General features: G+C 36.4%; 1 protein-coding gene and 1 long non-coding RNA gene across 6 annotated transcripts in view; one reads left to right on the forward strand and one right to left on the reverse strand.

Annotated features, from left to right (window-relative positions):
* The window catches only part of LOC145511586 (uncharacterized), a 96,231-nt gene that overhangs the window by 48,968 nt on the left and 32,285 nt on the right, over positions 1-14,978 (reverse strand). The window lies entirely within an intron of this gene.
* LOC145511575 (olfactory receptor 2G2-like) lies at positions 4,520-10,423 on the forward strand. The gene is made up of 2 exons (XM_081505119.1): positions 4,520-4,926; positions 5,238-10,423. The coding sequence occupies exon 2, from the start codon at positions 9,470-9,472 to the stop codon at positions 10,421-10,423; it is 954 nt and encodes a 317-aa protein (XP_081361245.1). The 5' UTR covers positions 4,520-4,926; positions 5,238-9,469.

Below are 14,978 nucleotides of genomic sequence, written 5' to 3' on the forward strand. Positions count from 1 at the left end.
TGTTTTTCTGGAACTCTTTTATTTTTTGATGATCCAGTGGATGTTGGCAATTTGATGTCTAGTTACTCTGCCTTTTCTAAAACCAGCTTGAACATATGGAAGTTCACGGTTCATGTATTGCTGAAGCCTGGCTTGGAGAATTTTGAGCATTACTTTGCTAGCGTGTGAGATGAGTGCAATTGTGTGGTAGTTTGAGCATCCTTTGGCATTTCCTTTCTTTGGGATTGGAATGAAAACTGACCTCTTCCAGTCCTGTGGCCACTGCTGAGTTTTCCAAATTTGCTGACATATCGAGTGCAGCACTTTCACAGCATCATCTTTCAGGATTTGAAATAGCTCAACTGGAATTCCATCACCTCCACTAGCTTTGTTCATAGTGATGCTTCCTGAGGCCCACTTGACTTCACATTCCAAGATGTCTGGCTCTAGGTGAGTGTGAGTGATCACACCATCATGATTATCTGGGTTGTGAAGATCTTTTTTGTACAGTTCTTCTGTGCATTCTTGCCACCTCTTCTTAATATCTTCTGCTTCTGTTAGGTCCCTACCATTTCTGTCCTTTATTAAGCCCATCTTTATGAAATGTTCCCTTGGTATCTCTAATTTTCTTGAATAGATCTCTAGTCTTTCCCATTCTATTGTTTTCCTCTATTTCTTTGCATTGATCACTGAGGAAGGCTTTCTTATCTCTCCTTGATATTCTTTGGAACTCTGCATTCAAATGGGAATATCTTTCCTTTTCTCCTTTGCTTTTCACTTCTCTTCTTTCCACAGCTATTTAGGATAAATTTAATTGGGAAATGTTTTGGAAAGTGCCCAGGTAAGTTCCCAGTGTTTGTGTTAGTTGCTCAGTTGTGAACTACTCCCATGGAATATAGCCCGCCAGTCTCCTCTGCCCATGGAATTCTCCAGGCAAATGGGTAGCCATTTCCTCCTCCAAGGGATCTTCCTGACCCAGGGATTGAACCAGGGTCTCCCACTTTGCAGGCAGATTCTTTACCTCTGAGCCATCAGGGAAATTCCCAGTATCTTACCACATAAACCCTTAGGTGATATTAACAAATGATGATCACAGGGCATTTTTTTCATGATCATATATTGGGATTTTCTGTTATGGACATTTTAATGAGCAACACATTTTCCATAGAGGGAATATGGTAATTTTCTTATCCTTCTGGGGACGTTCTTTTTTTTTTTTTTTTCTAGTATAAACCAAATCCTAAAGGAGGAAATAAGTCACTGGGGTTTTACCCTTTCAAGTTCATTCTTTTCAGAATTGGCATCACCGGGGATCGCTCATTTTCTTCTGGCATGTTTCTTTGCAAACCCCAGCATCTAGTTTAGAAATTATTTACTTTTTCATTATTTGCAACTGGCATTTCCATATTGTACCACAGACTGCATAAGCAGGAACAACATCTTTCTGAGCTGTTGCAGAGAGATTCAGTTCCAGAGAAGTAGCTTTCTAGCCATTGTGATATTTCTTACTCATAACTGAAGGTCAAAGTTGATTCATGTAGTAAACTTCCAAAGATAGTTTCAGTATTCTTGCATACTCTTCCAGGTAAGGAAGAAAGATTAGGTATTATCTTGTGGGCATACTGACATTAGTTTAGTTGATAGTCAGTGACAGGACTTTACAACAGCCTGAATGTTTCCTTTTCTCAGAACCTCACATTTGGTTCCTAGCTTGCACTGTCTTGAACAGTTCCTGTGGCTCTGGGTCCTTAATCAGGAATACCTTTATATTTCCTCTCAAGACACAGGCACATGGAAATACTGTGGACAAAGAAGTAACTCCTGAAGCTAGAATGAACGTTCTCAGCCTGAAACAGGTATGCTGACAGATGGCACCTGCTGTAGTCATCACTGTCTGGTTTTATGTTTTACTGCATGTGAAACAAGCTATGAAATAAAAGAAACTCATGTGGCTCAGAGGTGAAGAATCTGCCTGCAATGCAGGAGACCTGGGTTCACTCCCTGGGTTGGCAAGATCTCCTACAGCAGGGAATTGTAGCCCACTCCAGTATTCTTGCCTGGAGAATTCCGTGGCAGAGGGCCTGGTGGGCTACAGTCCATGAGATCGCAAAGAGTCAGACAAGATTGAGCAACTAACACTTTTACTTTCCTTTCAGAATTGAGAAGTCTCTGGATTTCTAATAGTAATTTCATATTGTATTTGACTATTTCGAAAACATTTTTCCTCATAAAATTGACTGGACTTCTTCCTTCCGCCCCGGCTCCTTTCCTACCTTCCTTCCTTTTTTTTTTTTTTTTTTTGATGCTCAATATCACCTCTACTCAAAGGCAGCAAAAAATGAGTTTAAAATCGATCATTCCTAATCTGTCTATATTCTTCAAAATGAAAAAAATGGCCTTTTGACCCAAATATTTTTGCACTTGATACACATTTGTGAAGCATCTTGTCAAAGTCTAGAGACAATCTCATTCACTTAAAAGGGAATTAAGTCAGTATACACATTATCTGCTTAAGCAACTGATATTACTTGTAAGTACAAATATATTTCCAGAAATTCATTTCTGAAAGATTAATATGTGCCTCACTTCTTCACTTACCACCCTGCTGCCCCTTTATTTAACAGTGATCTCAGTCTCCTAATTTCCTCTGGATTGACCCCTTAGACAATTAAAATGCTTGTTTTTTATATCAGAATACTGCCCTCTCTCATGATACATCCCCTATCTCTTCTTTATATTGAAAGGACATTTGAACCCAGTTTTTAAAAAGTATTTTAGTTAGTGGACAGTATTTGTGATGTTTAGTCTAGAGTTATTCCTATCCTATGTGGATGAGAATGTTTTGTTTAGTATATTTACATATAAGATTTAATTTTTGTTTTTTGTTGTTGGATTTTAGAAATGTAAAAAGAGTTTACCAAAATTTAGTAGAAGATTGAATGATTCATAGCAACTTTTATATACTGGACAGTATTTTAAGGAGAATAATAGTTCATGGGCTAAAAACTATGACAGAATTTGAACTCACACCCTATAATCACAGAGTGAAATAATGGATGCCAGATTACTTTCAAAGAGAAACAACTTTCAGTGTTAGAGAAGCTCAATATGAGAGTTTAAAACATTTGTTAATACAGATGGTATTTCTAATGATTCAATCAAGAGAAACAAATTGGGGATATACACTAGAGTTGAAGTCTCAGCAGATAGCAGATTCTTGAGGGATGGAGGAGCTCCAGGTAGATGTGAGGTGCTATGTGTATGCAAGCAAGAGGAAGAGCTCTCTTAATGCTTATGTTACAGTCAGGATAGATTCTCTGTGATATGAAAACATCCATAAGTTTTCTATACTTTAGTTATCCTGGAGGTACACCCAAGACAACACGAATTATGAATATCTCATTTCCTGAGGATGAAAATATCCTGTAGATGGTTGTGTAAGGCAGAGGGGTTGGGCTGCAGGTGACAACACTGATTGGGTGACAATTCAAGACAACATTGATTATGTCATTTTCTGAGGGTAGCACAGATAATCAGTGGTCTTAAAGGTGGTAGCATCTGTTGTAATACAAGAGGGCATTATCTTCAAGGGTTTAGAGAACTGTCCCATGGATGTCCCTTGTCACGGTGGATTGGTTCAAAACAAAGGGACCAAGAGTGCCCATGTTAGGAGGCAGCTATCAAATCCAAAAGTTAGTTTCATACAATGATTTAAGGCCCATACCATAGCACGTGGGGAGCCCAAGGAAGAGTGGGTTGCACAGAAAGAAGAAACATAATTGCGGAGTAGACAGTCAACATTAGCAGGGGGAGCTGGAGGGGAAGTCTGGCTGAAACTTGAGAGATACACCTTAGGTACTGGTGGAAGGAATGATTATTAGCACGATTTATTCAGTCCCAAGTTACACAGCCTGTTACTTCACATGATATTGCTTGCATGCTCAGTCATGTCCTATTCTTTGTGACCCCATGGACTGTAGACTGACAGGCTCCTCTGTCCATGTGATTTTTCAGGTAAGAATACTGAAGTAGGTTGCCATTTTCTACTCCAGGGGATCTTCCCGAGCCAAGGATTGAACCCATGTCTCCTATATCTCCTGCATTGGCAGGCAGATTCTTTACCACTGCGCCACCTGGGAATCAAAAATGTGTCTTTGTTTACAAGTATATTTCCACTTTAATTAAAAGTTTTAATGATGATATTTTGCACAATAGATGATTGGCAGTTTTATAATAAAGCGTAAAAATTGTTTACAATCTAGCCTCAATTTGTTGTTTTGTATGAAAATTTCTTTGTGAAATATAATTTAGGCAGTAACCATTATACATTTTCCTGATGTTTTTCACATGATTCAGCCAGTCCCTCTTTTAAAAACTACTGTTGATTCGAATGATTTGTTTTTGTAGCTACAGGTTGCCTTAAATTCTTAGAGAACAAGGAGGAGTACGTTTTACTTCCCAAACATTTACCTTGTTTCTTGGAGAAATTCTTCTTCAAGTATATACATTGTTCATTTAACTTTTGTTTCTTAGAGATCTTTACTTCATTGTTTTTCTTTCTTTGATTTTTGTTGTTGTTGTTGCATTTTATTTTGAAAAACGTAAACCTTAGGCTTCCCTGGTAGCTCAGTTGGTAAAGAAGGCACCTGCAATGCAGGAGATCCCAGTCTATTCCTGGGTCCAGAAGATCCGCTGGTGAGGGGATAGGCTACCCACTCCAGTATTCTTGGGCTTACCTGGTGGCTCAACTGGTAAAGAATCTGCCTGCAATGTGGGTGACCAGGGTTCGATCCCTGGGTTTGGGAAGATCCCCTGGAGAAGGGAATGGCTACCCAATCCACTATTCTGGCCTGGAGAATTTCATGGAGTATAGAATTCATGGTGGAGAAGGAAATGGCAACCCCTCCAGTATTCTTGCCTAGAGAATCCCATGGACAGAGGAGCCTGGTGAGCTGTGGTCCATAGGGTCACACAGAGTCGGACATGACTGAAGCGACTTAGCATGCATGCATGCATTGGAGAAGGAAATGGCAACCCACTCCAGTATTCTTGCCTGGAGAATCCCAGGGACGGGGGAGCCTGGTGGGCTGCCGTCTGTGGGGTCACACAGAGTCGGACACGACTGAAGCGACTTAGCAGCAGCAGCAGCAGACTTGTCTTTTCCCAAATACAGCAGAATCATTTTGTCTTGTATTTTCCATCTTCCCACCCCAGCCCCGGGTGCTATTTTAGTGGTACTTTTAGACTATGAGAGGGAGAATTAAATGTTGGTAATTTAGAATTTGTGTTCTGTCCTTCAGTCACTTGATGGGAAAGTACAGAGGGCATCTTGAATATTCACTCAAGATATATAGTTTTCAAGCATTTCTTCCTTAAGGAAATCTCTGCTCTGGAACATGCCCAGCTCAACTTGATATTTGACCCTGTCACTCAATCATGAAACTAGATAATCTTCCCAGCTAGGGAGCCATCCCTTATATGGGCTATACTTCCAGTACGATCTACATTCTCATGGCCCTCTATATTTTATACTTTGTTTGCCCAAGATGAGACCTATATAGAATGGTGCTTAGTGAAGAGAGTTTCACTCTCTGTTCATGTGGTTTTGTTAAATTTTAACATATCAGGAACATAATATGTGGAATATGTAATACAGACTTATAAGCATTCCATAGCTTTTAGAACTGTTCCTACTTAGAACAGTATTCACTTTCTATTTTCTGCCATTTGTGTTTAAGCTATTAGTTTTAAAGAGAGAAGTGGAAATACTGCATTCATTGTCAATATTTACATCTTAAAAATGTTTTTCACAACTTGTTTTAAAACTTTCATGCTTAGTAATGCATAATGTGTTCTCAATGAGCAACAAAGATATTCTACTTGCTCAGAAAAATACTGTTACTTAATGAGTCCATATTAGTGATATCTATAATTGGAATTAATTGCTTCCTATGAACTTAGCAATGTACATTTGGAAGGTGGTTGGACACTACTGCTGTTCCCTGTAAGTCCACTCATTCATGTTTATTGTGAAGTTTTTAAAGGTTCAGATGAAAAAAATGTAAACTGAAGTAGTAATTGCTTACTATGCAAATGAAAAATCAATGAATTGCAATATTGCCAGTGAAGTGAAAGTAGACATTTTGCAGGGCACTGATCTGAAGTGATAGAGAACTAATAGTAGTTAATACTGCATAATGTCTACTAAAAATATTTGAAAAGGGATCATTTGCTTTAGTAATAAACGTAAAGTTTATGGTATTTCCTACTGAGAAAGGATGAGAAAAAGATGAAATAAGAATGAGGATATGTCAGAATGTTTCAATTTTGTAGTCACAAGACTGGAGTAGAGTTCATAAAAATCAAGAAGAGGGCCATGTGTGGATTTGACCCCTAGTTATGACATTACAAGTCCACTTTCTCATCCTCATGCTTTCGATAAAGCCATGTTCAAACAGATAGCAGAGCCATATATGTTTGAGACATCTCTAATTTGAGGGAAAGTTGGTAAGTTCTGATCATTCACTTGGTAGTGATATCTACTATCTACTAGTTGACTAGAGATATGTTAGTTTCCCTAGGGAAAAAGAAAGAGGTATAATATGGTGGATATAATATGAGTAAACTGCTGAATAACTTTTGAAAGGCTACTTTGTGCTGACCACTCTAAGTGTTAAAGACAGAAAAGTCATATCGTATATGGCTCCTGTCCTCATGAATCTCACAATCTGTTGTGAGTAGACACATATACAACTTAGTCAAATGCAAAAATATATTTATCCATTATCAAGGTTCCCAGACAATTAAGAACAAAGATTTTTTTGGAGTGTATGATAGTCAAGTATGCTTACTACCATAAGGATAATAAAGATAACAACTTGCTTTCAAAATATGAATTACATTTTGCACTCACACTTTGAGTCAATAACAAATATGCAAATGATTACAGGAAAAAGAAATAAAAAATCATATGGCTAGCATTTCATTTAAAGACTTTTTGGAACCTTTGAAGATCCTGGGTCTCTGAAAAAAAGAGAAGGAACAATTTTCCAAAAGCACATAAATAAAGACTAAGGGAAAGAAAAAGAAAGATAGGTAAGAGTATAGAATTACCTGGTTGATCATAAGAAATAGATTCAAATATTGCCTTAAATACTAAATATGTATGCACCTTTGGCTGAGCATATAGCTCTGAGTAGTTGATTTTTAATTAATACCAGTCTCATCTGGTATATTTAAAAATTACATAATGTTACAACTAATTTCCAGTCTTTTGGGGTGATGAAAAATGGTCTTATTCTCACTTTATTGAAAGTTGGTTAAATAAACCTGTTTTTTTCTCTAGTTGAAATTAACTGAGTTTCCCCTTCATGTGACTAGAAAGACATCAATATAAAGGGGTACATTTGGTTGGATGGAAATGATAATAAAATTAGTTTCCTAAAACAGATGATGGTGTTTCTTTTTTTACAGCTTTATTGAGGTAGAACTGATATATAAATAAATGGACAATTTATTTAACATATATAAGTTCATGTGTCCGGACATATGTGTGGACTCATGATACAGTAACCACAATCTAGGTAATACATTTATACGTCTTCTCCGAAAGTTTCCTCGTGTTCTTTTGCTTTTTGTGTGAATGTGTGGTAGGAACACATAACACGATTTACCCTGGTACCAAATGTTAAGCACATAATATAATATTGTTAATTATAAGCAATATGTTGGACAGCAGCCCTCTAGAGCTTATATTGTATAGCTGCAATTTTTTAACCATTGAGCACCTCCCTGTTTCCTCCTCCTCCTATCCTCTGGCCATCACCATTTTATGTTTCTATAAGGCTGACTGTTTTACATATTACATGTTAAGAGGTGTGTCTGTCCATTTGTGCCCGACCTATTTTACATAGTATACTGTCCTCAAAGTACATTCATGTTGTTGCACATTGTAAGACTTGTTTCCTTTTTAAGGCTAAATAATATTTCATCAATATTCTAATAATACTCCATTAATTAAAGTTGTCTAAAATACCATAAGGGGCTTCCCAGGTGGCACTAGAGGTAAAGAACCTGCCTGCCACTGCAGGAGGTATAAGACACACAGGTTTGATCTCTGGGTCAGGAAGGTCCCCTGGAGGAGGGCGTGGCAACCCTTAGTATTCTTGGTTGGAGAATCCCCAGGAACAGAGGAGCCTGGCAGGCTACAGTCTATAGAGTCACACAGAGTCGGACACAACTGAAAGGACTTAGCACACATGCATGGAATATATTGTATCTTCTTTATTTATTCATAATATTTTATCAATATGCTAATAATACTTCATTAGTTAAAGTTGAATAATATATCATATCTTTCTTTATTTCACCATTATTAGATGGACACTTAGGTTGGCTGTTGTGAATAATGCTGCAATAAACACAGGAATGAAGCTATCACTTCAAGATCCCAATTTCAATTCTTTTGGGTGTATACCCAGAAGTGGGAATGTTGGACCGTGTGATAGTTATAATATTTTGAGGAACACTGATTCTGTTTTTCATTCCCACTAGTACTGTACAAGGATTCTAATTTCTCCATAATATTTCCAACATTTGTCATCTGTTTTTTTTTTTGATAACAGCCATCCTTACAGATATGAAGTCATATCTCATTGTGTGTTTGTTTGCATTACCTTGATGATTAGTGATGTTGAACACTTTTTCATATGCCTACTGGACATTTGTATGTCTTGTTTTGAGAAATATCTGTTCAAGTTCTTTGTTCACTTTTTAATTGGGTCATCTCTTTTGTTATTGTTGTTGTTGTAGACATTTGAATCTCATATATCTTGGATGTTATGTATAATTTTGTGTATTTTCTCCCCTTCCATAGATTTTTGCTTTTGTTGCCTGTGGTTTGGTCTTATATCTTTAAAATCATTGCCAAGACCAATACCATGCAGGTTTTCCTCTATGTTTCTTCTAGGAGTTTCAGTTTCAGATTATACATTCAAATCTTTAATCTAAGTTGATTTATGTGTATAGTGTAAGCTAGGGGTTCAATTTTATTCTTTAGCATGTGGATATTCAGTTTTCCCAAACTGTTTATTGAAGAGACTGCCCTTTCTACATTGTGTATTCTTGGTCTCTTTGTTGAAGATGACTTGTTTATATGCAAGCATTTATCTCTAGGTTCTCTATCCTGCTCCATCGATCTATATGTTTATCTTTATGCCAATACAATACTGTATTAATTACTATAGTTTGATCATTTTTAAAAAATCTGTTCTTTTCTATCTTGCAGAGCATCAGAAGACACCTGTACCATTGAGAGAGTATGCACTGTATTTATTTAGAAGGCACACAATAGGAAAATAGATATAAGTTATGGGGTCTAAGCATTTAACATAGAATACTTTAGGGAGAGATGACATTGTCATTTATCTGACCTTATGTAATATATAATCTTTCTCAGCTATGACTGAACTTTCTGGAACATACTTTGCACATGGGGACGGTGAAGAGCACCAATGAGGGAAACATAACAGGTTTTATCCTGTTAGGGTTTTCTGATTATCCTCAGTTACAGAAGGCTCTCTTTGTGGTCATCTTGATCTTATATTTGCTAACCATTTTGGGGAACACCACCATCATTCTGATATCTCATCTGGAACCCAAACTTCATACACCAATGTATTTTTTCCTTTCTCATCTCTCTTTCCTGGACCTCTGCTTTACTAGCAGTGTTATTCCTCAGCTCCTGGTAAACTTGCAGGATCCCATGAAAACCATTACCTATGGTGGTTGCATGGTTCAGCTCTACGTCTCTCATGCTCTTGGATCTACTGAGTGTGTCCTTCTGGCTGTGATGTCCTATGATCGCTATGTGGCCATCTGCCGTCCCCTCCACTATGCTCTCTTAATGCATCCTCATCTCTGCATGGCCCTGACATCTTTAGCATGGCTTAGTGGGGTGGCCACCACCCTGGTACAGTCCACTCTCACCCTGCAGCTACCTTTATGTGGGCATCACCAAGTGGATCATTTTATCTGTGAAGTCCCTGTACTTATCAAGTTGGCTTGTATGGATACCACTTTCAATGAGGCTGAGCTCTTTGTGGCTAGTATCCTCTTCCTTGTTGTGCCTATCTCCCTCATCCTAGTCTCCTATGGCTACATTACCCAAGCAGTTTTGAAGATCAAATCAGCTACTGGAAGAAAGAAAGTTTTGGGGACTTGTTCCTCCCATGTGATGGTTGTCATCATGTTCTATGGAACCATCATGTTCATGTATCTGCAGTCAGCCAAAAGTACGTACAAAGATCAGGGAAAGTTTGTCTCCCTCTTCTACACAGTGGTGACCCCCATGCTTAATCCTCTTATTTATACTCTGAGGAACAAAGAGGTCAAGGAAGCACTAAGAAAAGTTCTAGGGAAGATTCTGGTAATAAAGTTTACATGATTGTCAAAAAATTGTTTAAAGCACTACTATGATAAATACCTAATTTTTGCAGTTAAAGAAAATCACATAACATCTTAAAACTATCTTTTCCCATTTCCTTTCGATTAATTTCTTATAAAACATTTTGTAATATACTATGGAATGTGTTTGTCTAGTCCCAACCTTACAATTACACAATAGTAACATAAATCCTTTGGTTCATGTCTTTTCTCCAAAATATATTATATATGCAGCATTTGAGGTTTATTTTAATTAAATATTTTATAAGATGAAGACAAATATGAAACTATTCAAGAAATATTTTAAATTAGCCATTTAAAAATTTTTGAATAATATAGCCTTTATGTTTCTTTATGTTTTGAAACATATAGCCTTTATGTTTCTCTAGATGGATTTATGGCTTACTTTTTTGCAAGGATGTATCTAAGATGGATGAACCATGGGCAAGCTGTCATAAAGCAAATTCTTTTACTTCACCTTATACTCTATCCACTTAAAATGTGGTAGGCATATATAGAGCTGCATAAACAGCATGAAGACAAAAGCCACACATTAAAGGTGGAGAATAAAGCAGAAGCAGAAACTTGATTTTACTATTTTGTAGTTGAATCAATTGAACCACTTTGAACTAACATCGGACTCTGATTCCTAAGAAAAAGCATAGCCATGGACTATTCTATAGCTTGCAAAGCCATATAAGGGAAAACACTATTGTTGTTAGTATAACCATGCACTTCTTAATGTTGTTGTTGATTATTTCACTTTTTAAAATATACAATAATATACTGTTTTGTTTTTTGTCTTTTTTACTTTTAGACCCCTACAGTTCTATATATATAATTTGGAAACCCATTTTCCAGATGAAAGCTTAATAAAACTCCTTTTATTATTTATGCTACAACACTGATTTGTTACCCATACCTTCATTCTGAAAGATCTTTGCTTATGACATTCCTTTTCTGAAAATGAAGACTTTTGCATCTTGATTCTGAGAAATTTTGTACAACCACATAGTATTAAAGTCTCTATTTCACTGTACTGTAGCAAACATTAGGTTGTACAGCCTACAGTTGGCAAAAATACTCTACATTCCATAGATTTTGGAAAATTGTGTCTCCATTTTTATTGCCTCAAGGTATTTTTAAAATTTCCTCTTTAGTTTCTTTGCTGATCCATTAATTGTTTAGTAGAGTGTTGTTTAGTCTTCACATGTTCATGTTTTTTCCAGTTTTGTTTTCATAATTATTTCTAGTTTCATAGTGTTGTGGTCAGAAAAGATGTTTGATGTGATTTTAATCCTCTTAAATTTATTGAGACTTGTTTTGTGGCCTAACATGTAATCTACTATACACTTTTTAGGTAAACTATTTTGTATATATTTATTAAGACCATCTAGTTAATAAATCACTTAAAGTCAATATTTTCTTATTGATCTTCTCTTTGGATGATTAATTGATTGATGTAAGTGGGCTATTAATGTCCCCTACTATTATTGCTTCCCTGGTGGCTAAAGAATAAGAATTCACCTACAATGTGGGAGACCTGGGTTCGATCCCTGGGTTGGGAAGATCCCCTGGAGGAGGGCATTGCAACCACTCCAGTATTCTTTCCTGGAGAATCCCCATGGGCAAAGGAGCCTGGTGGGCTATAGTCCATGGGGTCAAAAAGAGTCAGACACTACTGAGTGACTAAGCACACACAAACACTATTATTGCATTACTCTCAACTTCTCCCTTTATATTCATTAATATTTCTTTGCTTTATATATTCAAGTGCTCCTGTACTGGGAGAGTTAGTATTTATGAACATCATATCCTTTTTTCAGATTGACCTCTTTATCATTATGTAATGCTATTCTTTGTCATTTGCTACAGTCCTTGTTTTAAAGTCTATTTTGTCTGATATGAGTATTGCTACTCTAGTTCTCTTTTAATTACCACATATATGAATAACTTTTTCCATTCTTTTGCTTTTAGTCTGCATATGTCTTTCTATTTAAAGTAAGTCCCTTATAGACTGCATATATACGGATCTTTTAAAAAATGTGTTCAATCACCCTATGTCTTTTGATTAGAGCATTTAGTTCATTCATTTACATTTAAAGTGATTATTGAAAGGTGTGGACTTATTATCATTTTGTTACTTGTTTTCTATGTGTGTTTGTTGTAGGTTTTTGTGTGTGGTTATCATGAGGTCCATATAAATCGATCTATACATACAGCAGTTTAAGCATATAGTTGCTTAAGTTTGAATGCATTCTAAAAGCCCTACAGTTTCACTCCTCTCCTCACTGTTTTTTGTTTTTAATAACATATTTTACATCTTTTTATTTTGACTATCCCTTAAGTACTTACTAATTACAGTTCATTTTACTATTTTTGCTTTTTAGCTTTGTAAGTGGCCGATCCACTGCCTTTACTATGTATTTTCCTTTACCAATGAGATTTTTCCTTTCATATATTTTCTTATTTCTTATTACGGCCTTTCCTTTTAAGCTGAAAGAAGACCCTTTAATATTTGTTGTAAGAGTGGTTAGCGATGATTAACTCCTTTAGCTTTTCCTTATCTGGAAAACTCCTGATATCTGCTTCAATTTTATGATAACTTTGCCAAGTAGAGTATTCTTTAAGTTTTTTCCCTTTTAGCACATTAAATATGCCCTGCCATTTCTTTCTGGCTTGCAAACTTTGTACTGAAAGACAGCTGGTAGCCTTATGAGAGTTCTCTTGTATGTTATTAGTTATTTTTCTCTTGCTACCTTTAAATTTTTCTTTTTAACTTTCACCACTTTAACTGTGATATGTCTTGGTCAGGTTCTCTTCAGGTTCATATTGTTTGAGACCTTTTTGTTCCTGGACCGGGATGCTTGTTTTCTTTCCCATGTTAAAGGAGTTTTCAGCAACTGTTTCTTCCTTTTTTAAAATAAACTTTTATTGGAGTACAGTGCTTTAAATTCAGTCATTGTTTCTTCAAATAAGTTTTCTGCTCCTTTCTATCTTCTGCTTTTTGAACTCCTATAATGTGAATATAAGTATGCTTGATATTACCTCAGAGGTCCCTTGAACTATTTTTAAAATTCTTTTTTTCTTTTTATTGTTCTGATTGGGTGATTTTCACTAGTTTGTCTTTCAGATCACTTATTCATTCTTCTGTATTGTATATTCTGCTATTGATTTTCTTTTAGGATTTATTTTTCATTTCATTTATTGTATTATATAGCTCTGATTGATTCTTATATTTTCTAACTCTTTGTTGAAGTTCTCAATTCTTCTGAGTTTGGTGAGCATCCTTGTGATGATTACTTTGAACACTATCAAATAAATTATGTCCATTTCATGACATTTTCCCCCCTGGGGTTTTATTTTTTGTTGTTGTTGGAACATAATTCCTCTATCTTCTCATTTGGTTTGAATTTCTGCAGTTTCTTCCTATAAGTTAGGCAATATAGGTACTCGCCTGGTCTTAAAGTCATGGTCTTGTGTAGGAGCATCCTCTATACACTGTGTATACTGGGCAGCTTTGTCAGGTCACATAAGCTCTGAGGAGTTAATTTTTAATTAATGCTAATCACATTTAGTGTATTTCAATCATGTAACCTGATAATTATTTTCACTATGGGTGACAAATACTTTCTCCTTTAATTGAATAAAACCTTAAATCTAAATAAAAACCTAAGTTCTGTGTCCTTAAATGGAATTATCTGACTTTTCCCTTTCTGTAATGAGTAATACACTAATAGAAGGGGTTAACTTCAGTTGACCCTACTTCTACTTCTGCTTTATTGACTATGCCAAAGACTTTGACCGTGTGGATCACAACAAACTATGGAAAATTCTTCAAGAGATGGAAATATCAGATCACCTGACTGGCCTCCTGAGAAATCTGTATGCAGGTCAAGAAGCAACAGTTAGAACTGGACATGGAATAACAGACTGGTTCCAAATAGGGAAAGGAGTATGTCAAGGCTGTATATTGTCACCCTGCTTATTTAACTTACATGCAGAGTGCATCATGAGAAATGCTGGGCTGGATGAAGCACAAGCTGGAATCAAGATTGCTGGGAGAAATATCAATAACCTCAGATATGTAGATGACACCACCCTCATGGCAGAAAGTGAAGAACTAAAGAGCTTCTTGATGAAAGTGAAAGAGGAGAGTGAAAAAGTTGGCTTAAAGCTCAACACTGAGAAAACTAAGATCATGGCATCTGGTCCCATCACTTCATGGCAAATAGATGGAGAAACAGTGAAACAGTGGCTGACTTTAGTTTTTATTTTTTTCAGCTCCAAAATCAGTGCAGATGGTGATTGCAGCCATGAAATTAAAAGACGCTTGCTCCTTGGAAGAAAAGCTATGACCAACCTAGACAGCATACTAAAAAGCAAAGACATCCCTTTGCCAACAAAGGTCCATCTAGTCAAAGCTTTGGTTTTTCCAGTAGTCATGTATGGATGTGAGAGTTGGACTATAAAGAAAGCTGAGTGTCGAAGAATTGATGCTTTTGAACTGTGGTGTTGGAGAAGACTCTTGAGAGTCCCTCGGACTGCAAGGAGAT

Source organism: Giraffa tippelskirchi, chromosome 6 (genome assembly GCF_054371585.1).
Source record: "Giraffa tippelskirchi isolate mGirTip1 chromosome 6, T2T-mGirTip1v1.2.pri, whole genome shotgun sequence".
Lineage (NCBI taxonomy): Eukaryota > Metazoa > Chordata > Mammalia > Artiodactyla > Giraffidae > Giraffa > Giraffa tippelskirchi.

Coding starts and splice junctions, on each gene's coding strand:
- LOC145511575 (XM_081505119.1), top strand. CDS start 9,470: ATGGGGACGGTGAAGAGCACCAATGAGGGAAACATAACAGGTTTTATC.